The sequence below is a fragment of the Triplophysa dalaica genome, chromosome 15 (genome assembly GCF_015846415.1).
Source record: "Triplophysa dalaica isolate WHDGS20190420 chromosome 15, ASM1584641v1, whole genome shotgun sequence".
In the NCBI taxonomy this organism is placed as follows: Eukaryota; Metazoa; Chordata; class Actinopteri; order Cypriniformes; family Nemacheilidae; genus Triplophysa; species Triplophysa dalaica.
This window is the reverse complement of record NC_079556.1, coordinates 19,815,076-19,841,086: the sequence shown is the minus strand read 5'-3', so window position 1 is coordinate 19,841,086 and position 26,011 is coordinate 19,815,076. Positions and strand designations below refer to the sequence as shown.

At 37.3% G+C, this 26,011-nt stretch overlaps 2 protein-coding genes across 4 annotated transcripts in view; one reads left to right on the top strand and one right to left on the bottom strand.

The window, feature by feature from the left end:
- LOC130436441 (connector enhancer of kinase suppressor of ras 3-like) overlaps nt 1-19,400 on the bottom strand; it is a 32,888-nt gene extending 13,488 nt beyond the window's left edge. For all 3 annotated transcript variants that reach the window (XM_056767086.1, XM_056767087.1, XM_056767088.1), the window contains exons 1-7: nt 19,177-19,400; nt 8,475-8,638; nt 4,978-5,180; nt 3,770-3,857; nt 2,387-2,428; nt 605-724; nt 183-242 (exon numbers count right to left, since the gene is read on the bottom strand). In XM_056767086.1, the coding sequence (XP_056623064.1) occupies nt 183-242; nt 605-724; nt 2,387-2,428; nt 3,770-3,857; nt 4,978-5,180; nt 8,475-8,638; nt 19,177-19,228 (729 nt within the window). In that variant the 5' untranslated portion in view covers nt 19,229-19,400. The remainder of the gene's footprint in view (nt 1-182; nt 243-604; nt 725-2,386; nt 2,429-3,769; nt 3,858-4,977; nt 5,181-8,474; nt 8,639-19,176) is intronic.
- A 2,068-nt stretch (nt 19,401-21,468) lies between these two features.
- Nucleotides 21,469-25,690, top strand: LOC130436776 (uncharacterized). Its single transcript, XM_056767727.1, has 7 exons — nt 21,469-21,480; nt 21,572-21,728; nt 22,585-22,896; nt 23,271-23,333; nt 23,694-23,788; nt 23,909-23,959; nt 24,070-25,690. The coding sequence occupies exons 1-7, from the start codon at nt 21,469-21,471 to the stop codon at nt 24,502-24,504; spliced, it is 1,125 nt and encodes a 374-aa protein (XP_056623705.1). The 3' UTR covers nt 24,505-25,690.
- Nucleotides 25,691-26,011: the final 321 nt, after the last annotated feature.

Genomic DNA, 26,011 nt, shown 5'->3' with positions numbered 1-26,011 from the left:
AACGGTTCAGACTGTCAAGATTCGACATGCAAACTTTACCCATCAGTCGCCAACACTCGTCATTCAGCAAGATTTAAACAGATCCCTGCGCACACGGGGCTAAATTTAACTTTTGCACTGGCATCATAAAGTGGAGAGTCAGTGGTGAATCAAGGAGTTTCGTCAGCAGAGCTCTTACTCACATTCTCAGTAGTGCCGGTGATAATGTGAAGCCCGTCGTAAGTGGATTTGATGTACATGCCCTGAGTAACAGCAAGAGCCGGAGAGAAAACATCAATTACAATTACAGATGTTTATTGTGTTATACATATTTATATATCTCAAGTACACCATAGATAATCTCTTTTCATTTCAAACCCGTGTGACTTTCTTTCTTCCGCAGAACACAAAAAAAGGCCCCCATTCACTTCCATTGTATGGACACAAAACCAATGCAAGTGAATGGGTTCCATTTAACAACATTCTTCGAAAATATCTTCTTTTTGTGTTTTGCTGAAGAAAGAAAGTCAAACAGGTTTGAAAAGACAAGCAGATGCGTAAATGATGGCAGAATAAACATTTTTGCTATAGCCTCCCCTACAAAAGACGATTTTTATCTTCTCACCAGTCCCTCTTCTGGTTTGATGTTTGTCAGCTGAACTTCCTGCAGACATGCAGACTGACACATCAGAGGATCAGAGGTGGTTCTCACAGTCTGATCACAAATACCGTTCAACACCTTCGACTGCAATAAAAACGAGAAAAGACTGTTTAACAACAGAGCGCTGAATGAATGGACAGGACTTTCAAACATCTTTATGAGGAACAGGGATGATATTACTGCATTATCACAGCAGGGGGATAAACTGAGACCATTTCAGAAGGAATCGGTGGGAAATATCTACTTCCCAAACTGTCCAGTGTCAAAGCGCTTTGTTTAGAACGCCATATCAACAGCCACCATTAATGCGAAAATGGTGGCAGCCAAAAAAAAAGTTTTTTGTAAAAAATATTTAAACATAAAATCAAATATTATGTGACCCTGGATCAAAAAACTATGGAGCCCTTTTAGGGACATGGTGGAGAAAAATAAGAGGGAAGAGAAAAATATATTTTTAAGCGTTTGCGTTATCTCACAAAATCTTTGCGTTCCCCCGAGAAACATTGCGTTCTCTAGCAAAACTTTTGCGTTCTCTCACCAATATTTGCGTTATCTCGCAAACCATTTTGAATTCAGACAAACACTTCATGTTTAATGTTCTGCTGGCTGAGTTTGAGACTAGCTCCTTAAACATTGGTTTATAGACGCAGATTCACGGACTAATAACTAGTGAGCTAAACGTTCTTATAACACAAATGACACCTCATTCTACGTAACATAAACAATGAACTTGAACTTAATTTTCCACAAATCGAGCCCCAGGCGGGAGCCGACTGAGACAAGACCGAAGTGATCCTCTATAAAGGGCAAAACCCGAAGATCTTTAGGCTACTAAAAATAGTAATTAACTTTAGTGCTACATAATGTAGTATAACCAAAATCAGTTTAGATGCAGTAGGAGGCCTTTAATGTGTAATCTGAATTTGGTGAGACTACAGTGTGTAACATTTAAGTTATTAATGACAATTTTTTTAATAACGCTTTTCAGATTTACAGTCACTTCATAGACTGTCTCTTTGGTCTACTCCATGTCACCTGCTCATATAGAGATCCATTTATATTCTCGTTTTAAAGAAGACTAGGTTGTTGATCCTTGTCTAAGGAATAATGTGTTATTTGTGTTATAACAACGTTTAGCTCACAAGTTATTGGTCCTGGAATCTAGTATGAACCGCTCACTTGTTAACGTACGGAGCGGAATAACAGGAAGTTTGAATGTTTTGCGAGAGAACGCAATGTTTCTCAGGGGAACGCAAAAGTTTTGCGAGATAACGCAAAAGCTATAAAAATATTTTTTCTCTTTCCTCTCATATTTTTCCCACCACCATGTCCCTAAAAGGGCTCCGTACAAAACCAATCTTAAGTAGCACGGGAACATTTTATAGTAAAAGACAAAAATACACTGTATGGGTCAAAAGTATCGATTTTTCTTTCATGCCATTAGGATATTAAGTAAATTTTCCTACTTTAAAAATATAAAAACTTTATTTTTGTGAGTGGATGGCCCGCCATTAACAACTTCAAAGACAGTTTTCTCAAAAATATTAGTCTTAAACAGTTGTATCTCAGCTAGATATTTTCATATTCTAACAACTCGTACATCAATATAAAGCGAAAAATTGACCCATAAGGTTTTGTTGTCCAGTGTCACATATGTGAGATTTATTTTTATGACTTATTTCTAATGTATGATTATCGAAAAATAACATTAAACATGTAACAAATATAGGGCAAATATATACTTACAACACCCAATATCGTTTCCTCCATGTCAAACACAGTGCACTCCTGCACAGGAAGACAAAAAACAGACAAGTCGTGTGAACACACATAAAATAGAAAAAAAATGTTCAGAGGCAAGAGGACCATTGTGTAATGACACAAAAAAGACCTCCAGCCAAATACAGCTTTCAGACTTGAATTACAACCTCCACGTCCACTCCGAGACAAGATAATAACACCACACGACACAGAGAAGACGAGGAGGACCTGAAACCAAACATCTGGAGCGTTATGGGTAGAGACGAGTTCATTTAAACTTAGTAGTGAAAGTGACTGCACACTGCATATCTGCAGTACATAGTGTTACACGTGACTTGCAGCTCTTCATTATAGGACTGAAACTCAAAACATGTCATTTGAGAAGATGAACAAGAATTTAAGAACACAAAGACGGACCATGCGGTTGATCAAAGTTTGACCGCTGAAGCATCACACTAGCAACACAGAGGTCACGGGATTAACCTACTAATAAGATGCACACCTTTGAAAAAAACACTTGCAAAATTCTTAAATATAAACTAAACGTTGGAATTTTTTTGAGAGATAAAATGCACAGGGTGAACTGAGGACCTGAGACGGCCTAGGTAAGAAAGCCACGTTCTAATCTGTCAGACTGCATTCCTGTTCTCCATTAACAGATTACATAATCCTGTGAGTTTTTCCCACACCTTTAAACAACAGACTCCCAGTTAATTAAACAGCAAATATTCCTGACCCGTGTCACATACACAGTGCTTCAAAAGCATTCCCCCGCATCCTTTAAGGATAACGAAGAAGTCGACACGATTAAGGCCGTGTGTCCACCAAAGCACTTTTTCATAACGCCAGTGCATTTTTTCTGTGTCATGCTTTTAAGTTTTAATAACCACCTGCTTGAGCGTTTCGTCACACTTGTACGACAAACGCCACAGTTAAGATATGGATATTGTAGTGACTTCCAGAATATGTTGACCGAAGAGACTGTCACTGTTATCACTAGAGCAATCACAGAAACCTGAAAGACGGATTGAAGATAAACTGCCTGCGTCATAACTGCCCCTCTCAGAGCATCTCTGATGATGACACGCGTCCTCCCACTGAGACGTCGAGAAACACAACCACACAGTCAGGAAGATGAATCATGAGGAAATGTTGGCAGGCAACTTTAAAAGTGTCCTGGCTTGTTAAATGAATCCGTAAACTAAGACCCTGTATCCCGTGTGCCGGGGGGTCCGCTCATTACCGTCTGAGGTAACCCACCACCCCCCCAAATACTCTAATACAACATGTATTTACATGACTAGCTTCAGGGCGGGATTAAATTAACCCATTTTCAGACGGGGAAAGTCAGCACCTCTGCATACAGACCTTTTGAACTGTGGTGGTCAGTTCCAGACACAACTGAATGATTTTGTTTTTGGTGGTTGTGAAGTCAGTGATCCCCGACAACGGAGTTCTGTGGATTGAGGAACAGAGAACAGAACATCAGAGTTTGGTACGCATACAATAGTAGAAGAGAGAACGTTATTTCCATCAGCGTGTGTCTGGAGTTTAAGAGTCTCCGGCTGGGACTGAACATGTTGCCTTGCCAGCAAAGTATTAAACTCAGTCAAAAGTTTTCCACTTTCTTTTCCAGATGGATGAGAATGTAACGTGAGAGATTATACACATTACACACGCACATCTGAATCTCATTATGATTAAAGACAATATTAATAAGAACAGTAGGAAAATTCAACACAGAATTACTGGCATGTTGTCATTATCAAAGAAAATAATCGTGATGTTTTTTTTGTTCTTTTGTTCTATATGAGTGAACTTCTAGACATTCATCCATAAAATCATCCTTGTGTTTGGAGTCCTGATATTTTGATGTCTTGCATGTATCGTTTGTAAATGACATGTTATAGGAACATACATAAGGACATCAATCTTATAATATGTGATTGCAGTGTTTGTAATTGTGTACAGATGTGGTTTGTTGTGGCACAGGTTGTTCTTATTTTATTTTTTTACATTTATATAGATTTTAGTGCAAATGTTTTTGCTGGATAATAAGAATAGGATTTTTAAATCTCAATATTTCTTGAAGAAATGATCTGGAAGTAATTGTTGAATTCCAACAATGACAACAGAAGTTTTAAAAAGAAAGCTTGCGCATTTGGTTTGCGTACTCATATCTCTAAATCGAGTCTAATCCCTGATCCTGTGGATCCATTTCAGCTAGCAAGCTGCCTTAAAAGACAGCTGACTTTATAGGGAGCAGACAGCAAGTCTTCTCCAAAGGCTCTGGAACAGAGTTTGTGTCGGCAAAACGCTGGTTTTATGAGCGAGATGTGGTTTGAGGGAGGCAGACAGACTGGATCTGATTTCAACCGTCCATCCTTGAGCTTCTCTCTGGAAAACTCTCTGCACACGCAGGTCAAAATCTGCCGTCTGCCATGCTCCGCAAATAAAATCTACAAACTTACAGAGTTTTATAATGAATCTCTTTATAAATCATCTGTGCTTAACCCATTACAGTCATTTACATGCTTCATAACCCTGTGCGGCATGATTTATGACATGAAACGTACCTGTCCAGCCATGCCAGGAGACTCTTGGCTGTTCCGATGAGCTCAACCACAGACGAAAGAAACTGATTTGGGATTTTGCCTGATGTGCCATTGTCATGCGTTGGGCTCTTTCTGCGATCCGATGTTGAGGCGTGAAGGCTTTTGGTCACATTTCTCATCTTCACCATCAGGTTCTTCAAGTTATCCGTCTCCACTCCATAATTCTGAGGAAGAAAATGACATGGGGTGAGTTCAAAACCCGTATCGAATACTGGGATACTGTCAACCCTGTTTATCATAAAATACATTTCTGTCATTATAGGCATTTGGCAGGTCAATTAATTCAATATGTCTGGGCAGTTTTTATTGTATTTCTGGCATGAGGTGAAGTAGATAACAGAGACAGAGACAGATATCATGCACCAGCGATATCATACTAAATTCAGAACCCAGTTATAAAGTGTTTCATGATGTCATGCAAATCAACTGTAAAAAATGTCACAGCCAAATTTAGACCCAAAAAAATATGTTGGTCGCAACGCGTGCTCCTCGATTTTGCCGTTAAAACTGGCAACCTCTGCGAGACATATTAAATATCTTGGAAAGCACACATCTGAACTGCAGCAGAGACTTTCTGATCTGACAAATTCGAGTGTTTGTCATAGTATGTGAGTCAAGATCTGTTTGGTTATCAGTATTCTTCCAAATATCTTTCTCGGTGTTCATCAGAACAAAGAAATTTATACAGATTTTGAACAACTCAAAGGTGAGTAAATGATGACAGAACTTCACTTTTGGGTTAAGTTTCCCTATGCTTACTAAAAAGGGAATATAATTTTGCTTTCCTTATGAATAAAGTTTTTTTTCTTAGCCCATTTCCAGACATTTTTCTTGTTTTAAGTCCTACCTTTTTATTACCTTTTACTTTGCTTTTCAAGAAACAACATCTTAAGAATGTTTGATGATTTAGAATGAAAAACGAGACTGAAATAAGGATTGTTTGTTTTTCATAGTGCATCTTCAACATTCTTTAAAACTTGTTCTTGGTCTTATTGTAAGATCCTTATCAAACTCGCAATAAACGTTTGTTCATAATTATTTTTAAACATAAGTTGTGTCACAATAGCTGTTCGTTGAGTCTGATGTTGAATGACAGATCTTTAACAGCTCTATAAAGAAGTTGCACAAAATAGAATTGCACAATGGTGACATGGATTTCTATAACTATTATAAAACAAATGCACCTAATGAACAACTTTGCACATCATACATGAAGGCATGATACATTGCATAGTAACTCAACATAGCTTGGCACAGCTTGATTATGTTTTTAAATATTTTCATGAAAAATGTCCATCAAACCCAAAATTTCTGTAGAACACAAACTTTTTGACTCAACAATCATGTCAGTGCTACAATTTTCTTAACCGTGTCAAATTCATGTTCATGTCAGAATGACATGGAAAATGTCAAGTCAATAATAACTGGTGTTATAAATCTGAGAGGATTCTGTTTGGTCAGGATGGTTATCTTCACCCAGCGTGATCAATGTGGTCCTCACAGGAACCGAGAGATTGGTTTCCTCATTTGTCTCTTCATCAGACCGTAGAGAGATCATAGAGCTGAGCCTCTGACAGATGGGGGTGGAAATGTATTTCCTGTCCTGCATGAAACTGATTTCAGTGCGTTTCCCCGAAGGAGTGACCTGGAGTGCTACAAATGCAAAGAGCTTTCTGCCTGTAAAGCTTGGCCTGAGTGCCTTTAATATCATTTCCAGAGATCTGAGACAAAGGTAGAATCTTTCCATAGAGGAGAATGATGTACATTAAGAACAAAACAGACAGGTCTTAAGAGATTATCTGGAGAAACCACCAAGCATCTTAGAGTCTCAGTTTGATTCATTAACAGATAACATTCCTGGCGTTCCCTTTCTTTCTTCTGCAGGACACAAAAGAGAATATTTTGAAGACCGCTGGTAGCCAATCAACATTGAACCCTGATGACATTGTATGAAGACAAAACCATCAAGACATTTCTCTTTTAAAAACTTTTACATCTTTAGACACCTCTATCGCTCTCATACTGTATTGATGGCTCTTATCTACCTCAATAGAAAACAAAGTTCACTGGTTTTTGTGGAACGATAGTATATAAACTTACATGAAAGTGAATACAGGAGGTGAGGGGTCTTACAGCATCTATAAAATGAAGAATGCTGGACACTAGGATGTACTGTATCATTAATAATCAAATGACGTGACCATCCGTCAAACTCCTAACTAAACATTTCCATCTGTACATTCAGCTCCATATGGCATCCATAATCACAGACGTCTACCGAAACCCTTCCGAGGCATATTACAGGTCTCAAAGACTAAATCTGGTTTCTGGTGAAACTTCTTACAACAAATGTATGTTTGTTTGAATAGTATTTCAAAAGAAGACAAAAATGTTAAAGATATACGGAGTCAGCTGTATTGGTCAGTCGGGAATAGATTTATTAATCCCAATGTCCATTTGTTTAAAATTACATGTTAGTATTCAATCTTATTGTTGTAAAAACTTGTAAAATAAACTCTGTGGATGAAGTTCACGTGTTCATGTCCTTTTATAGTGAGATACAGACAAATCCATGGGTGTCACGCTCGTAACATGTTAAAGTTTGCAAATCATTCACTCGTACGCGCAAAGGACATATTTAAATAGTAAAATTCATTACATGTTTTCCCACATCGCGCAGATCATAGTGCTCTACTGGCGATCAATGGACTTGAGATCAAGTTTTAATTGCAAAAACTAAATAAAAAATTTAAATAAATTGTGGTGTGCCATTTGTGAACCTCTCAAACAAGCACAACGACAAATGCACTTCACACAAAAAGAGTCTCTGTCTAATGCATCTGGCAAACTTTATCGCACGCGTGTAACACTTTTAAATTTATTCTTTGCAGTGATCAATTTTTCCGTAGCATGTGCGACATATATGTTTAAATATGCTTAAATAGATCAAGAGAGAAGGAGACACAAATCACTCCTCACAATTAACAGAGACATAGAAGACACTTCACAGTGCACAGTTGATACAGTCAAAGAAAAACTTTTAGAAATACAGAAACTTTACATTTAAACTGTTAAACATTTTTAATTTTTTTTTCTCAACAATATGTTTTCTGTGACCATACTTTTTGTACTTGACTTGAAGTCACCAAAAATATTTTTTGTAGCCGTTTTGAATTTTAAATTCTTAGGATAAATAATGTTCTCATTCACCAGTTGATTCTCTTCGAGAACGCCAAGTTGGTAAGAATCATGCAAACAAAGCACTTTTAGAATTGCAAAGTGATCTTTAATGACTTTTTAATTTTAATTTTACATTTAAAATTATTTGTCCCATGTTATCTACTTAACTTATCTACTATCTATCCTAAGTTTACAAATGACTTGTTATCCCAAAGCTGAATGTGAGTGTAACACTTATGTTTACTCAAAAGATTAAATTTGAGGTAATGGAAACTAACCAGAGCACAGAGTAGATCCACAGCCTCTAAAACAAGCTCCTGATGACCGATCCGAGTCACACCAAGCTCCTCGAGGTCCTGATGGGAGACCTTCAGTAGCTGTTCTCCAGTGATCTTCTCCCTCTCGATGTTCTGAACATACTGTTGAAGACTTTCATCCAGACCTTCACGTGAAGAAGAGAAAAAAACCATTTAGGTTGACTCTCTGGGAGAACTTTCGAAGGCACTAGTCAATTGATTTCGCAAGTGTTGAGGAGGATTTAAACAGTTCAGTTCACCGAAAAATCTTGATTAATTCATTTTATTTAATTATAAGGTTGTAAATGTGAGTCTTTCAAAAAAGAAGATATTTTGACAAATGTCTTCGTGGTTTTGTGTTCATACAATGGAAGTTAATGGAGGTCATTGTACCAATGTTCTTTAAAATATATTTTTTTGTGTTCTGAGGAAGAAAAAAAATCTCAAACAGGTTTGGAATACCATGATGGTGACTATACGACGAAAGATAAAACATTTTTTAAATGCAAGTCACATAAATGCATAATGCCAAATGCTTAAATGTAAATGAAACTTTATGGTGTCTCGAACATGTAAAGCTATAAGTAAGTATAAAATTGTGTGCACACTGCAAATATGTAAATATAAAAACAGTTCTCTTTGTTTTAACAAACATGTCTTGATTGATCAAGTAAATCTTCATGGTACCTTGTGTTGACCCTGCAACAGGTGTTACCAAAAACATCATGTGGTTTCCACCTGTCAGAGTGCGTACATGTGCGCACGAGCTGGTTAAACAAGTCACAGGTTTATTTTCCTTAAAGGGTCAGCTGTAATTACAGTGGTCAAAATGAAGCAAGCCTACGACCTGAAACAAAGTTCACCTCGAGAAAACAATGCAAACAGACCAGTCTAGCGGGATTCCTCAGGGCTTTGTTAGGCCCCGTTCAGTTTCTACACCTTTAGAAATGCTGATGCTTTTTCCTTCTTCAATTCAACTTTATTTCACTTGTAACATCAATCATATTAAACAGAGCTTTAGTAACTGATTTATAATCTCAGCAGCCTAGTTTGCATGAATCTCCCACAGCCACCGGAACACACAAAGCATTCAGTCAGGCAGACTTCAGTAGAAGTGAAGGACAGTGACGGATGGTCCGGGGGTGAGGGGCGCTCGCCCGCTCAAAGGCACTACAGAAACACGGCAGCTGCAGCGGTCTGGCCCTATGCCCTCGGCTTTAAAGCTTCGACAGCCCAGACAAAACTAATGACCTTAATATTCAAACCACAACTTACTCTGTTAACTTTTGATATAGCGAGAGTTTTCCCAAAGATATACAATGGCAATAGAGCGTCTGAAAATAGCAACATAGTTTTTTGGCTCTCAGAGTCGCTGGATTCTGGGGGTGTTTATAGTAAATCATGGGTCAGATTAGAATCATGTGGACTGTGTTGTTAGCACTGAATCAGAGGTCATGAATGGTTTATATGTTTGGGTTCTAGTTACTGATATTGTTGGACAACTTTGCACCGAGGCAATGTTTACACAACACAGTTTACAACTGATAATATTAACTTTTCAATGAGTTCATTTAACAACAGCATTTTTAAAGAGTAAATAACATGAAATCATTAAAATTACATCTCATGCAGTTTCTAATGCTGCAGTGTTTGAAAGTAAGCGATCTGCCACCTTGTAAATCCGAGGTGAAAGAATAACAAAGTTATTGGCTTGATTGTGAATCACACAAACGAGTGGTGCCTAGTCCGATTCGGGAACCGCCACAGATTTACGTCACTACATGTAGTCCCCCCTACGTTTTAATAGGACTGCCCGCAACTTCACTCTTCTCCCCCAAACACTGTAGCTCGTGAGCCTCATTCGCGGTAGACCAATCAGAGCAGACTAGACATCTAACCAATCACATCAGACTCGGCTAGCGGAAATGAGGGCATTAGACAGATTTGGAACGAATCAAGTCAATCAAGAAGTAAGGCAAGGATAACTGCCTTTTATTACGATATAATATTGTTTTTACACCGTCTATGTACCTTCACTTGTTGTTGGACACTCCATAAACCAAAGTAGGACCTTATAATCCCTAGTTATGTACTCTTTAACAAACGTATAAAATACAACTGTACATTCAAACGAAGCAACAACTAAAAACTAGGGCTGGTCCGAATATCATTTTTGGAGCTTCGAAGCTTCGGAAGTAATCACCAAATATTCGAAGCTTTGGAGGGAGGGGCTGAACATATTCTTCTCTCTAATAAAAGCAGGCATCTCTGTGTCTGTCTGTTTGCATTTTTATTATGTCGAGAACCGTTCATCCGATTGATGTAAATATAATTTGGTATTATTTTTGGTCTTCGGCATTTTTGTCTTCTCTTCCAGATTAACTAAATCATGACGTTCACTCATGGGCAATTCATATTCAAGCATGAATGAGAACTGCTTAGCGGGGGATGCCAGGTGTTCAAAAAAAAATATTTGAATTTCATTGAATGGGTCCCTGTGGCTTCTGATAAATTGTTTATTCGTTTTTGTTTTCAAAACAGAAAAAAACGATATTTTTTTACATATTCCCCCGTATTCAGGAGCATAAAAACGAATCCGAGATTTGTTTAGTTTTCCCTAATATTTTTAAATGATCCTTTTTTGATAACTGGGACCCTGAAGATGCAAACTTTGGAAAACAGGTTTTTGAAAAGAATATTGTCTATTGTGTTAATAACAAAATTGTGATTTGTGAAAACACTGATGTCATACACGCATATTACAAGCAATGCAAAAAAAGCAAAAGCAATGGCGTTTAACAGGGACAGCTTAAACCCCCCACACCTGTTCTTTTCACCTGTCAAGCTTCAGTTATCACAAATGAGAAGATGGGAAATCCACCTTTTCCGAGTCAATTATCCCTACAGTACCGTTCTCTATTACCACTGTATTTATATACACACAGACCACAGAAAGATCCATTTTCATTTCAATAGAAAACACTAGAGTATCAGTGTAATGTGAGGTGGACAAAGAGTGCCTGAGACATTTCTTCAAAGAAAGAATGCTTTACAAGCATTATAAAAAAGCTCAATATCTCAATTTCAAGAAGTAAAGCCAAGTTTAACAATGGTTCTTACCGTGAGGAGTGGGTGGGCCACCCCTCCCTGTTCTCCAACTTTCTGATCAAAATCTTACTGGTTTAAGCATGTCTCATGACCAAATATCACATGACAATTTTTCATGAGACAAAGAAAGCACGAAATTTGAATACCATAGCGCCATAGCAGACTTTAAAAATTCATTTTCTTAAACCTACCTATAGTTTATTCCAGAACACAATTATTAAACCACTTAAATTATATTAATAACAATACATTTGAAACAAAAAGATATAAACTTATTTGCTTTTATTCACCTCTGGAGATTCAATCAGTATTCCCAACAACTTCCTGAACAACATCCTTTCAAAAACAGCAAACGTAGTCTTTTGTTTTTAAGAAGCATGGAGGAATGCCGGAGTGGTCTAAAATATTTCGGATATGTACAGATAATAATTTCACATGCATTAAAGGACTGTGTATGTTAACAGATGAGGCAATGTACATGACACTTCAAGCTGAGAATTACACAACAGTGCCTCCATGTTTCTTTCTCTACAAACATACCAACAAAATGACATCACCGTTCATGAATTCATGAACTTATGCTGCTTTGAAAATGTATAGGCTTAAGGTGACTTGAAACGGAGGTCTGAAGCACGACTTGTTGAAGTATCGCGTTTCCAAAAAGTGGGTACAATTAGATCAGCTGATGTTCTTTGCTCTTCCGGCTCTCTCAAACACACTTTGATGTGATCACTGATAAGTCCAACACCTCGCTGTAATGGTCTGAAACTAAAACCTTCACATCTGTTTCAACAGGATGTGTCCTCGGCCCCCTCTCAATGTCTCACAGAGACACTAGCACCAGGTCCCACGTCAAAAGAAATTCAGACTGCGGTTCTCAGGGGTTTGATTACATGAGAACAGAATGAAGGGTCTCCCGGTGGGAGTCTGACCTCCCGCTTCACACATACACTGTGCCCTCATAAGCAAAAAGCATGTACAATAGCGACTGGTACCCTCTCTTCTTCTGCCGAGATTTCCAGTAAACCTGTGGGGATTGAAGGAATGTCCATTGTTTTTGGGCGGCGACCCTTTGTGGGAATTCCAGAATGGTCAATAGACTTTTGTTATTGTGAAAGCATAATAAAAAAAGCTTTGTGTGCAAAATTAGATGCACACAAAATTGGGAAAGTAAACAAATGCTGTAAAGCAGAAACATGCTTTGGACTTTACACCCCCCCCTTCCTTCTGGTTTAAGGCCAGAAGGTTATAGAGGTCAATACGGAGCTAGTCTCAAACACCTGTCAGTGGAAAAGAAGCTATGGAGTCCAGGTCAATCAGTTTAAGCATTGCCAATCTTCAGATGTTTAGAAAGACAAGCCCTTCTGTAAGCCAATACATCACATTATCAAGTCCCCTTTACCTCATTGTTCTTCAAACACAAAAGTTTCTAAAACAGTGGGGTTGCCTTTTTATCGCTGAAATAAAATCTCATTGGAAAGTCAAGGATTCTGGCATCAGCCACCTAGAAACATTCCCCTGCGAGCTTGAACTATCATGTGTTTAAAGGTTTTTGGTTAATCTCTCAGTTCACGCCTCTTAATTTGTATTCCGCAATTGTCACATGATTTTGTCAGATGTGTCACGTTGTGATTGGTTTTTGTTATATTTGGTCATTATATATTTGTCCTCTTATATTGTTGCTAGCATCTCAGCTAGCAATAACATGTTATAAAATGTTTTGCTAACATTTCTATTACGTTACGTAAACATCATTTCATAATGTTATGATGGTTCCACTGATGATGTAAGAATAACGTTTTTATTAAAAAAAAATTGCTGTGTTAGCAATTCAAATGTTTAACAATGTTGCTTAAATGCCCTTTCAACGTTACTACAAAAAAGTTTTAGAACTTTTAGAGAACGTACGTTCTATGTAAGATATTGTCTAGCTTTGATGTGTCAACCTGCTGTCAACAGGTCCTAAATTTAACGTGGGTTCACTCATTCTTATTGGACTTTAAAGTACAAAAAACTGTCTACTAATGTGAGTGCATGTTGTAAAGAAAAGTATTTAATCAACAAGGTAATCGGCTGTACGAACACAAAGCCATATTGAGTGTTGTGATATGCTATTAATTTCTCGACGGATGATCGGTCTCTTTACAGTCTTTAGAAATGACTATGCGAACTTGCACAATAGCACAATGCTGGTGAGTTTCACACGTTTCAGAGGTCTGATCACAGAAACGGTTTCTGCCCTGCAGTCATTCATAAACAAACCTGTAGAAGCGGCTCAGATCTCACTTCACAAAATCTCCTCATTAACTTTATATACAGTAATGAAACGGTACAGACACCCGCGGGTGAAAGGCAGACTGAAAGTGCTTTGAAAACACCAGCCAAACCACAATTACACTGTCACACCTCCCATGTTGCCCCCGTATCACAACAAAGCAACTTATTTTAGCTTAAAACATACCCACAACCAATGGAAAAGATCTTGTTATGGGATTTTGAGTCATTTTGCTACTTTCTGATTGCATTCACTGAATATGATGTTCCGCACATGTGCTGTCATTTACCACCAAAATCGCTTTAATCCACAAATCAGGGTGTGTAAAGAAAGCAAAAAATGTACATAGAAAAGTTAATTTTTAGAATATATTTTGACATCACTGGTCTGGTTAAGACACAGTGTTGTTCTAAGCTTCCACACTTTTATAAAGTATGCAAGCCCTTAAAATTAAAATAACATTTGATTGTTGGTCAATAAGTGCTATAGCTGTGATATTGACTCCAATATTCTCCCAAATTCAAAACGATTTTAAAAATGTTATCTTTATAGATATCGTATCCTCCTTGGTGTAAAGCAAATAATAAAAAAATGGCAAGTTGGTTTGAATATATATTAATCTCATCATGACAATCTCATCTACAGTTATCTTTCTCTACAGTCTCGCCAGCAGCCTTTTTTAAACTGAACCTACGCTTTTTTCCAAATATCTTTCTCTGTGTTCATCAGAACAAAGAAATGTATATACATTTGGAACAACTGGAAGGCGAGTAAATGATGACAGAATTTTCACTTTTGGGTGAAGTATCACTTGAACCCAAATCACAAAGACAGTGACAAGATCTGTTCTAAGTTCTCCCCTACAAAATTCGACATTTTAGACACAAAAATCCACAGTGTCATTAAACTATGTTCTGTTGAAGAGAATGAAAGCAGCACTCTAGAGACGTGTTAACTTTTACTCCAATTACAGTAAATTAACTCCATACTGTTAATACGTTTATTTACGCGTATTTGTTTGATATCATTCAAAACCAGCCAATGAAAAGATCTCGAGTGAATGTTAACAGAATGAATGAAGGATATTAGAGCTTGAAAGTAGATGAGTCACATCCACACAAGCTGTTCTGAGAGAATGACAGTCACAACCGGCTGCCTCAACACAGCTGACTCAACTTATGATGCTGTTTCAAACATGCAAACGCCCATCCAACTGAAGTCAAGTATACACATGCATTAATGAATATAACACGCTGAACTGGAATTTATCTGACTTATCTATTTGGATTTTCCAAACCCCAAACTAAATGAAGTTTGTTTTAAGCGTGTGAAGAAACAGGTGTCGCTGACTTGAATGTATGAGAATGAATTATGACTGCTTATAAGCTCTGCTTTTGGCTATAGTGCAGGATTTCCCATAATGCCCTGATGTGGTTGAAGTTCTTTGCCTGAGCTTGTACAGTAACACCTCTCTCTGTTTATCTGAATACAGGTGCTGTAGGATGGCTATTATAATGTGACCTTTCACCGTGAAACGGGAGTCTTTTGTCTCCCTGAGAAATGTGTAAAACACACCAGAAACACATTATTGGAGCGCTCCTGTAAATCTCCTGAGAGTCAAGTGAAGGTCAAGTTTGTTTTTGTTAGTTATAAAATTAGACTACACAATTGTATGTATTGGTACAAACTTTTACAGGGTTTAAGCCCGAAAGCAACTTCAACTTATTCCATGAATCTTTTTCACTTATAATAAAAAAGCTTGGTAAACCAAGAGCTCTTATTTTTCGGTAATTTCGTAAGTTGTCTCCTTTGCTTTTAGAAACAGAAATGTCAAATCGAAGAAACTTTCCAAATGGCGTTAAGTTTTAAAAAAATGCATAGAAATCCAGGTTTGGCCCGCTTTTGTGTTTAACAGGCATTTCATGTGTTCGTGAGGATTATCAGCGGGCAAAAAGCAAGAACGGCGTGTCCCGTCCATCTTTCTGCCCGGCTGGACATTCATACAGGACCAGTGACCCGTGTACTCGGAGATACCTGAGGTTGCATTTCTCTAGCCGTGTGTTTATAGAGATCACGACTCTTATGATGAGAAGAGACTGAACTGCTAAGCTCTCACATTTGATGGATTTATATTGGGGGGGGGCTCAGCTTTGAATGCAAAGCCACCTTGTCACCTCAATGTTGTTAGAAACGGAGCGTAGCTTTATGCAAAATACCAACGGACTGTCACGCTGAGAACAAGCGCCTTTTGTAGAATACAAGGGTTGATTCTGATGTGAAATGTTTCTGTAATGCTCCTCACCCGACAACAAGGCACTCCTATAAAATTAAAGAGGAGTACAGAACGCCGCTTGTATCCTGCCATTGAAGTTTCGAGTGAAACGTCTCCATTAAATATTTACGAGAATCTCAATAAGACAACATATGGCTATTCGTGGATCTAAGGGCTTACATATGGTGTTGTGATTGTGTGAATGGAAACAAGCATTAGATTACAGCTTTAATATAATTAACAGAACCTATGGAAAAGGTAAAGACTTTACAGGCAGCTCAGGAGTAAAGGAAAGGTTTTGGTACGCGTACAGACTTGCAGTCACGTTTTTCATGTTTACATGAAGACAATAATGATTTAAACTCACTTTAAACCCGCTTTCAAAAGTTGGCACAGACCAAAACGCAGTATAACTATGTGGTGTAAATGCCCAAAAAGAATCGGCAAATACTACGAGAATTTTGTGTGGTCTATATGACAAAAAGCAATTGCTGTCGTACTGTTCCAAAAAACACATCTGGAATTCCAACCCTGCACCAAATGTACTTTCATTTTTATTAACATAAGACAGGCACATGAAACATGGTGTGCTTTGAAATCCTTTTACATCTATTATTGTTAGAATTCCCAAGAACTATTGGCCGAATGAACACAGATTATGATTTAAAATCTAGTGAATAAGTGTTTGATATGAACCACGGAGCAGAAATCCTCAATATCTTTACCTGCTGCTAAAAAACACATCCAACAACATCTCTCATCGGCCCTTTCAACAGCTCATTTGACAGCAAACATCTGAACACGGACAACAATTCCTGACAAAACTTGTTTTATGGCAGATTTACAGAAGGTTCCAGTGGTCAGATGGCAATCTAACAAACAATGTACAACTGTTGTGAGTCTTTACAATAGTGGCGGAAGTGTAAAGTTAGTTGTGATAACGCGTAACAAAACTTGAAATGTATGTTTTTTTGTATGATTTGACAGTAAAATGAAGAGACGTGTAACCATGAATAAAGCTACAAAAAAAGACTACAATTGGTCTTATGAAACGTTCTTATGTCTTCCATCAAAAGTCAATGTTATTGAAGATCTCAATATGAACTCAAACATTTCTCATCAAATTTACCCAAATCCAGATAAAAGCCTACTACTTCATCATTTATTTTACAAAAATAGAGTCTCTTAGCAATTTTCGGAGAAACATCTGAGACCAAGCGGATACTTATTAAAACTCCATTAAATGTTGAGTATATAAACACAGTAAAGTATGAATATTGACTTCTGAAAAAATTAGACAGCAGCAGTGGGAGCGTGGGAGCATGAGGGGTGGGATAAAACTGTATTCGTAAGTGTGAAATTACTCACAGCAGTTTCAAGTCCACGAATAAACTCCAAAGCAACAGCCAAAGATTTTAGCACTTAAGACAAGTTTTGAAAAAATAGTTATGCGAGTTGAGCTCCAAACTGTGAGAATTGGAAATCCTGGAGTGAACGACATTTTTGAGAAGTGAACAAATGTTAAAAATCTAAAGCGAGAGGTACATAACACACTGTCTAATGCAATAATAAGAGAGGTTGGTGTTACACCTGCGAGCTACTGTAACTAAAAAATTCTTTATTACCAAATGATTTTTGAAAACGCAGAAATCATACTGTACAGCAGCATTCAATTTATATTATTTTCAAGTTGAAGTGTGCACTTTTCTATCAAAATACAAGCACCGATTGAAGCTTAGCACGCAGAGAACCCTTAAAGGGACAGTTTACCCACAAATTAAAATACTGTCATCATTTACTCTGGTTGTTCCAAACCTGTAGAAATGTCTTTGTTCAAACACAGAAGAAGATATTTGGAAGAATGTCAGGAGCCAAACAGATCTCATCCCACATTTACTGCCATAGTATGGAAAATAGCTACTATGGGAGTCAATCAGGGATGAGATCTTTTCTTCCTTTGTGTTCAGATAAACAAAAGAAATGACAGGTTTGTAATAATCTGCGGGTGACTAAAGGAAGACAGACTTTTCATTCTTGGGTGAACTATCCCTTTAATGTACACACTTGTCAAAACTACTAATGCTCAAAAACGTACCCTATTTAGTTCAGTGTGGTGTAACGAAAGTGGTTAAAGATAAACGCCGGTATCTAAATGCTTGTTGGTTTAACCCTAAGGTTTTATCCTTTAAATATCACCACATGTCTCCGAGCGAAGTCTTTTAACCCAGACTATTCCACGAGAAGTGAAAACATTTACAGCCAGCTAAATAAAAACACGTATTGAAACAGTGCCAAATGAAAAACACATCTGATAAACTATAAGAAAACAGATTAACAAATAGTAAACTAAAACATTGAGATAATCAACCATGGTTTTGTCAGATTTATTATTCTCTGTAATAGGGTAGTTTACTACAAATACAATAGTTGTTCATATAGAAAAAACAGAGTTACTTTACTTAAGGGCATTAATGTAGTCTACTTTCACAGTTTTTGGAGACTCAAAGCGTTTTAATGCTGAAGATGATTTTACTCTGTCATATACGCAAACATCGGACACAAAAGTTAAGGAGCTAATTTTAATCTGATGAGTTTGATTCGAATTAAATGTACATTTAAAGCAAATCCAAATCAATGGCAAGAACCTCTACACTAGTAACGTGTAGTCTGTAACTTACAACTTTGTATTTTGTTTGTCCATCGTCCGCAAGTGTTGATGAATCAAACTGCGAGTAAACTACATGCAAATATCGGTTTTACTACAGTAAGCATATCGGGGATTTATGCTAAGGCACAGTAGCAACAACTATGGTCTCGCGACAATGACTATAGCGCAATCATATTAGCAAAACTATTGTAAACAAACAATGTGTCTTTACTATAACAAAAATACGTTTGCAAAAAGTCTTATTCTCAAACCTTTTCCACGAAAGCACATATCGCGTATTTGACGCTGTTTTTACACGATTTTAATCTTACAAACACACACACTGGAAACATTCCAAATTAAAAGCTAAATAAAGTCTCACCTCCCATCCAGTCAACAACCTGCTGTGGTGTCCACCTCGTGACCGGTTCCATTACTTTAATACTGTAGAATCCAGCCGGTGGGGTTCGTTAAGCGCTCGAGGTTAAAGTATGTCAATCATCTGTGAGGTGAGAGCATTCATTCATCCAGAAGTATGCATGCTACTGTACCGTATCTCTGTTTGATCCTAACACACGCTCACGCACGTACTGAACTAAACTGAACGTGTCCGACAACAAGAGTTAAAAGTCTCGTGTTGCAGCTCGCGCTCCTCCCTCTGACGTATCGGAGGAGGAGGAGCTACAGCATCTCCTTCACAAAGATGAACCGTCGTCTCACTGTAGAAACCTTAGTTTAAATACTACGCTATTGGTGGTAAAACGTTGGTAATATACATTGCAATTAAAATATGTTTTTCTTTTTAAATTAAAATAAATGTAGCCTTTAACTTATAAAACGTAGCCCATATTATAAATTCATGCATTAGCAACTGCTAAATATACTCATAGAAAATGTCACTCAAATGTTAAGACTGCTGTATCCATGGCAATATCATATTTTTATTGAATAATTATATCATACTGGTAATAAATGTCCCCTTAATAGAAATAAATATGTTAAAACAGTTCATAAATCAATTCCGTAAAACATTAATTTTGAGGGTGGTAAACACAACACATGCAATAAAAATGGCAACATTAAAAAGGCAAAAAAGCAAGCCCAAAAATATAATGTCTGATTCAGGAAAAACTATTCTGGAGAGTGGTAAAAACAACCCATTTAAGTCTGTGAAATATCATTTATGCATAAAAATCATATAAGAATGGGAACATTCTACCTACACCTCCTATTTATTAAGAGTAAGTTTTAAGAGAAAATAACCCTAACGTTTGTAACCCTTGAATCGTAAGATGTCCAGGCAGGAATCTCTGGACTAAACTTCTTTCAATTTATTGACTGGATGCGAAGTGTACAGCTGCAGGTATGTTTTTGATTAACACAATGATATTATTAGGAATGCAAATATCAAGTAATTTCAGGGAAAGATCTGTAAGACAGAATGAATGTGTTGTGTACCATTCTATACGCTTCTGCCATTTAATTTCTGTGTTTCTGACATTCTTTTACACAAGAAAGTCCATGACTTATACTCACATCCGCCATAACATTTTTAAAAGACTGTTTAAACACACACAAATATATTTACATTAAGTTTGATTATATGTGAAGAATATTTGTATGAGCCATTTGGTTTACTGTTAATGCTAGAATAGGGACACCTGCTGGCTAGAGAACGTCAATGCTAAAGATTGTTTAAAACGGGGGTCCCAAGGTTCGGTCCTTGAGGGCCGGTGTCCTGCAGAGTTAAGCTTCAACCCTAATCAAACACATCTCAACCAGCTAATCAATGTCTCACTAGGCCCAGCAGAAGGCAGGTAGGAGCTAAACTCCTTGAGGCCCTCCAGGAAAAGTTTGGTTTAAAGGAGTAGTTTAGCTTTAAAATGAAAATTCTGTTATCATTTGCACGCCCTCTTGTCATTTCAAACCTGAATGACTTTCTTATGCAGAACACAAAAGAAGATATTTTTAAGAATGTTGTTAAGAGCCCCCCATTCAAAATATATTGAAGTCAATGGGGGGCTGAACTGTTCTGGTCCCAATTTTTTTTTTTATATCTTTTGTGTTCTGCGTAAGAAAGAAGTCATACAGGTTTGAAATGACAAGAGGGTGAGTAAATGATTACAGAATTTTCATTTTGAAGGTGAACTACTCCTTTAAATATTGTATGTGACATCGTAATGGATACATGGAACTGTAGGAGACAATGTCAAATTCGTTGCTTTTTGGAGTAAGATTGTTGAACGATACCATTATACTAATTGTTTTCTTATTTATTCTTTTTTTGTGAATAAACTAAACTCAAACTGTCCATTTCAAACATCCATTTCATCATTGGAGCACCATTGAATCCACTGTAACAGCGTCTAGTAACAAAGAAACCACACACAACCTTTCAAATGGCTCACAAGTTAACAGATTACTTTATATTGTTCTAGTAAAAAAACATAATATTCTTGTCACGTTGTTTACAGGACTTTTTCCTTCTGGCAGTTGGCTTGGGGATGATTACTGGAGGTGGGGCTGACTGTGACATCTAGGTGTTTGAAGAATGGCTTGCAGAATTGAGATATTAATTGGGACCCTCTGTCCGACACGATATCTTAAGTCGGACAATTCTGCTGTCTGAAAAGCCATTCAGAGTTTGGGTAGTGAGATTTTGTATGCCACTAATATGCATGTGAAGGTGTCAAACACATGAAGATCAGTGAGAAAGTCTATTGCAAGATGGGACCAAGGGTGTTGAGGTATGAGTAGAGGCATGAGTTTCCCTGCAGGTAGACGATGGAGAGTTTTGGAGATGGCACAGACTGAGCCTGGCTGCCCGTATCCCGGAACAGAGTGGGCTCCATGAGTCCATGAAGGAAATGCAGAACTCCCGTTGTACCAAAAGTTTTCCCCTCAGGACCTCCCAGTGGAGCTCGATGGGTGCTGGTACTGATCTCCTGGTCCAGATACCATACGATAGGACTTAGAAAGGCAGCTGGAGGGAGAAAATAGTCTCTGGAGGAGAGGAATCGGGTTGCATGGGAAACTGACGTGAAAGAGCATCTGCTTTAACATTCTTGGTTCTGGGGCGATAGGTAACCATAAAATTAAAGCGGGTGAAGAATAAAGCCCATCTGTCTGGGAGCGACACCTCTGTCTTTTAGATGAGGCTTGTGTTTATATTAATCATCTTGGGGGACAGATTCATTTAAAGTAATATAATCATCTGGTTTTAGCCATGTTTCTGTCAAACAGAGCATGTCTATTTTATGATCTGTTATCATATCGTTTACAAAAAGTGAGATCTAATATTCGTCGAAACAGTTGATTATCTGTATTTTTCCATGTTTGATTTGTGTAACGTTAATTAAATTACTTTCAAGAGGTTTACGCATTATCTTATGTTTGCTAATAAGATAGTCACAGTCTCTAATTTATGTTTTTTTGGAGAAGGGATTATAAGAATAATAGATTGATAAATAAAACTTGTGGTATATGGTATTAAAATACATTGCCAATTTTAACCCTCATCGTAACATGATAATAGAATGTAAATGAACCCTTATTCAAAACTTATATTGCTTGTTTATATTTGGGACATTTTCGGGCAACATATTGTGCTTTACTGAGATTAATAGCAAAGCCACAGAGACAAACATGACAAAATATGCAAAGATCTGCCTTGTTATCAATAGAGATAAAATATTCATTTAAAAGAAAAAATTTGGGCGCTCTCTCCCCATTGGCTGAAACTCAACCGGACAATCGACGGCTGATTCGAGCGTTCAAACGCCTCCACCAGCGGGCGCTACTGAGGGAGATGTGGTACACGACAGAGATGGTGGAAGGAAGAAAAGGAGATTTTGGAGAAAGTTTTGGAGGAAAAGATCTCAGGATGAAAGAGAAGAGCACACAATACACCAAAATACATCTTCGCCATCAACCGCTGATGCACTCGACCCTTCACCTCCACCAGCGGCTGATATTCACGAAGAGGAGGATGAAAACAAAGATGAGGGGAAGAAGAAGAAGAAGTTCTGGAAGAGGTTGTGGAGAAAAGGTCGCAGAGGAGCTCAAAGTGAGAGTGAAGAAGAGTCTGACAGAAGTCCTGAAGGTAAATAATATCAACACGTTATTATGAGAATATGTTCACTAGCGTTTAAAAGTTTAGGGTCAGTTACTCATTTCTTACGTTTTTTAACCACATTTGACAACAAAAGTAAACTATCTGTTGATGAGTAAATTCATGTTATTTCTGTCAGCTTCTGTTCTGAATGATTATAAGTTTGGTTACATGATGTCTGTCAGGTTTCACATCTTAAATGAAAGGAAGATGTGTGCTGAGAAATGAACAAATCCTGAATCTTAGTGAAATTTGTCATTTTCTTAGTTTAATCCACAGTATTGATGATTAATGTTAATGTTTGGTATATGATCAATATAATTTTCTTTCAACAGTCTTCTATATAAAATCATTTCCCTCTATAGATCAGATTCAGCACAATCTGGAAACTCCTGAACTCCTGAATGAGGACGTGAATGTGTTTTATGGTGAGTTTACCTCTATAATCTCAACACACACATAAACACATTTGATACAACATGAGTTTTATTGTCTTCTTCTGTACATTGTTCTTCCTTTTCTGATCAAAAATGTGTGGTGAGACTGAATTTGTCCCAACACGGACATGAAGGAGTCTTGAATCAGCACTTTGATTAAATATGACTTGTATAAACTTTATTTATTGTTTGATTACACAAGAATATTTTACACAACAGTCTTGCAATTATTTTTGCATAATTTAAATTTAGAGACAAATATTGTTAAAATAGTGTTGGATGTGGTTTTTCATGTCAACCAGGACAGATATTTCTTGTCATTTCATGTCAACTACATTCATCTTTTGACAGAAATCAACTCCTGTCAGTATGAGATAGGTGAACTGCTGAGTAAAGCAGGAAATACATCCGTGTATGAAGCGACTCGTGTGAGCGACGGCCTTAAGGTTTGATTTTCCTTCACAAGTCTTCTTAATGTGTCTCATGTCTGTTATTTAGAGTACTAACATGCTCTCTATTGTTTCTGTATGACTCGACTGTAAATCATGTTTTGTTTTGTTGATCAGGTGGCAGTGAAAATTGTCTGGCCCGGCAGGTATTCTGATCGTATTTGCATAGTAAGTAAACTGTTCATCTTTTTAGAACATATTTACATCATTTAAATAATCATTCTTCATAGAGTTTGTGTAAAATCAAGCTAATCCTGATTAACTTGTGTTTCTTGTAGCCCGGTCATCCTAACCCCCTTCCACGAGAGATCGGTCTTCATATCCTCGCCAATGAAGGAGAAGATGTTCCTGAGATCATCCGGCTGTTGGACTGGGAGGGCCGTGATGACAAATACATCATGCTCCTAGAGCATCCTTCTCCCTGCATGGACTTACGTGCATTTATTGAATGCCATGGAGGAGCCATCACAGAGAAATTAGAGAAGAGCATCATGCGGCAGGCGATCGAGGCTGTTATCCAATGTTTCATACGGGGAGTTTTCCACATGGACATCAAACTGGAAAACTTCCTGATTAACACCGAAACATTTCATATCAAACTCATCGACTTTGGCGATCTTTTAAAAAAAACAAGTTACAAAACATATATGGGTATGTTTTATCACTTCAGACGAATCCTTTACATTAATATTGAGATGTCAGGATTCACATAGTCTTAGACTCACTTTAAGTGTTGATGCAACCGTAGAAATCACAAGAAATCTGTTTCAGGCACACAGAAGAACTGCTGCCCTGAGATGCTGAAAACGGGCGAGTGTCAAGCATTGCCGGCGACAGTCTGGCCACTCGGTCTAATGTTGTACAGGACTCAGTTTCCTTACTGCGTGCAGTTCATGTCCGGCATCTTTTAGCGCTGGGACTGCTTCATCTATCAGTTTCATTTCCAAATCCAGCGGTATATCCACCGTTAATAAAACAATCATCACCCAAATGCAGTGAACAAACAATCACAGCTCAACTTTGCGAACGTAGTGCTCTCTCTCTGCTGCACACAAGTGAAAGTGATGTGTGCGCATGCTCCTTGTCCCGTTCTCCTTAGTTGACGTTTGGGCATGCCATGTGCTTTTCCGGGAGAATTGTCCAATAAGGGACTAAGAAAAGTTGTTACACAAATGGTGTAAAAACCCTGAAAGTTGTAAATAATTCAGACTCAGAATACATGAAACACCGTTGCATCCCCCCTTTAAAATGTAAATCTTTACCATGGACATCATCATATGTGCGCAGGCACAAAAAACACAATACAATATATCAAATTTACCTTAGGAGATGCTTATTATTATTATTTGCCTTTATTTAACCAGGAGATTAAAAATGTATTTTCCAGGAGTGTCCTGGCCAAGAAAGGCGGCCCAGTTATACAAATACGTGTAGGACAAAGAACAGTACTTCACATTAATAAAATATTACAGCATTAGAAGCATTTGCAAATCATCAAATCATTTTCTATTGCACACAAAAGTGTTAATAATAATAAATGCCGTCATTCGGTAAATATTTTAACGGGTTGCAAGTCTGGTCTAAAATCTTTATGGCTTTAATATATTTTCCTGGATCATTCACACTGTTATTAGTTGGTATAAATGAGCCTGCTAATATTTTACGAGGAAATGTCCTAGCATTATGAGCGGTTGATGCTGATCGACGTATAATAAGTGCCGTCATTTGGTTGTTAATTATATATTAATGTTTTGGCACATTATCTTAATGTATGGTCATACGGATTTAAAGCGTAAATGGTCTCTCTCTCTCTCCGTTTATGTGTATTTAATACTGTACATAGGTGCGTGTGGGAGAGGGGTGCGAATTTCGAATAATTTTCGAATAGTTTTCATCGATCTTCGAATATTATTTTTGCTTTAAATGCCCATCCCTACTACATTATTTAGGAATAATAATCAGTTACTGTTTGTTAATTTTAGATAATTTCATTTAATTTCATCAAGTTATTTGCATAGTTTAATATATAAATTTATATTATTTTAATTTACTAACTAGCTAAATGTAATTTATCACTTTAATAATTTATGTTCATTTTAACACTTATTCAAAATAAAGTTGTATAAACAATAAACAATTGTGTTTGTGTTCATTTTTCACCTTTCCTGATCTTCTTACATATACAAGATTATTGTATTGTAAAATAAATTAAAATTTGTT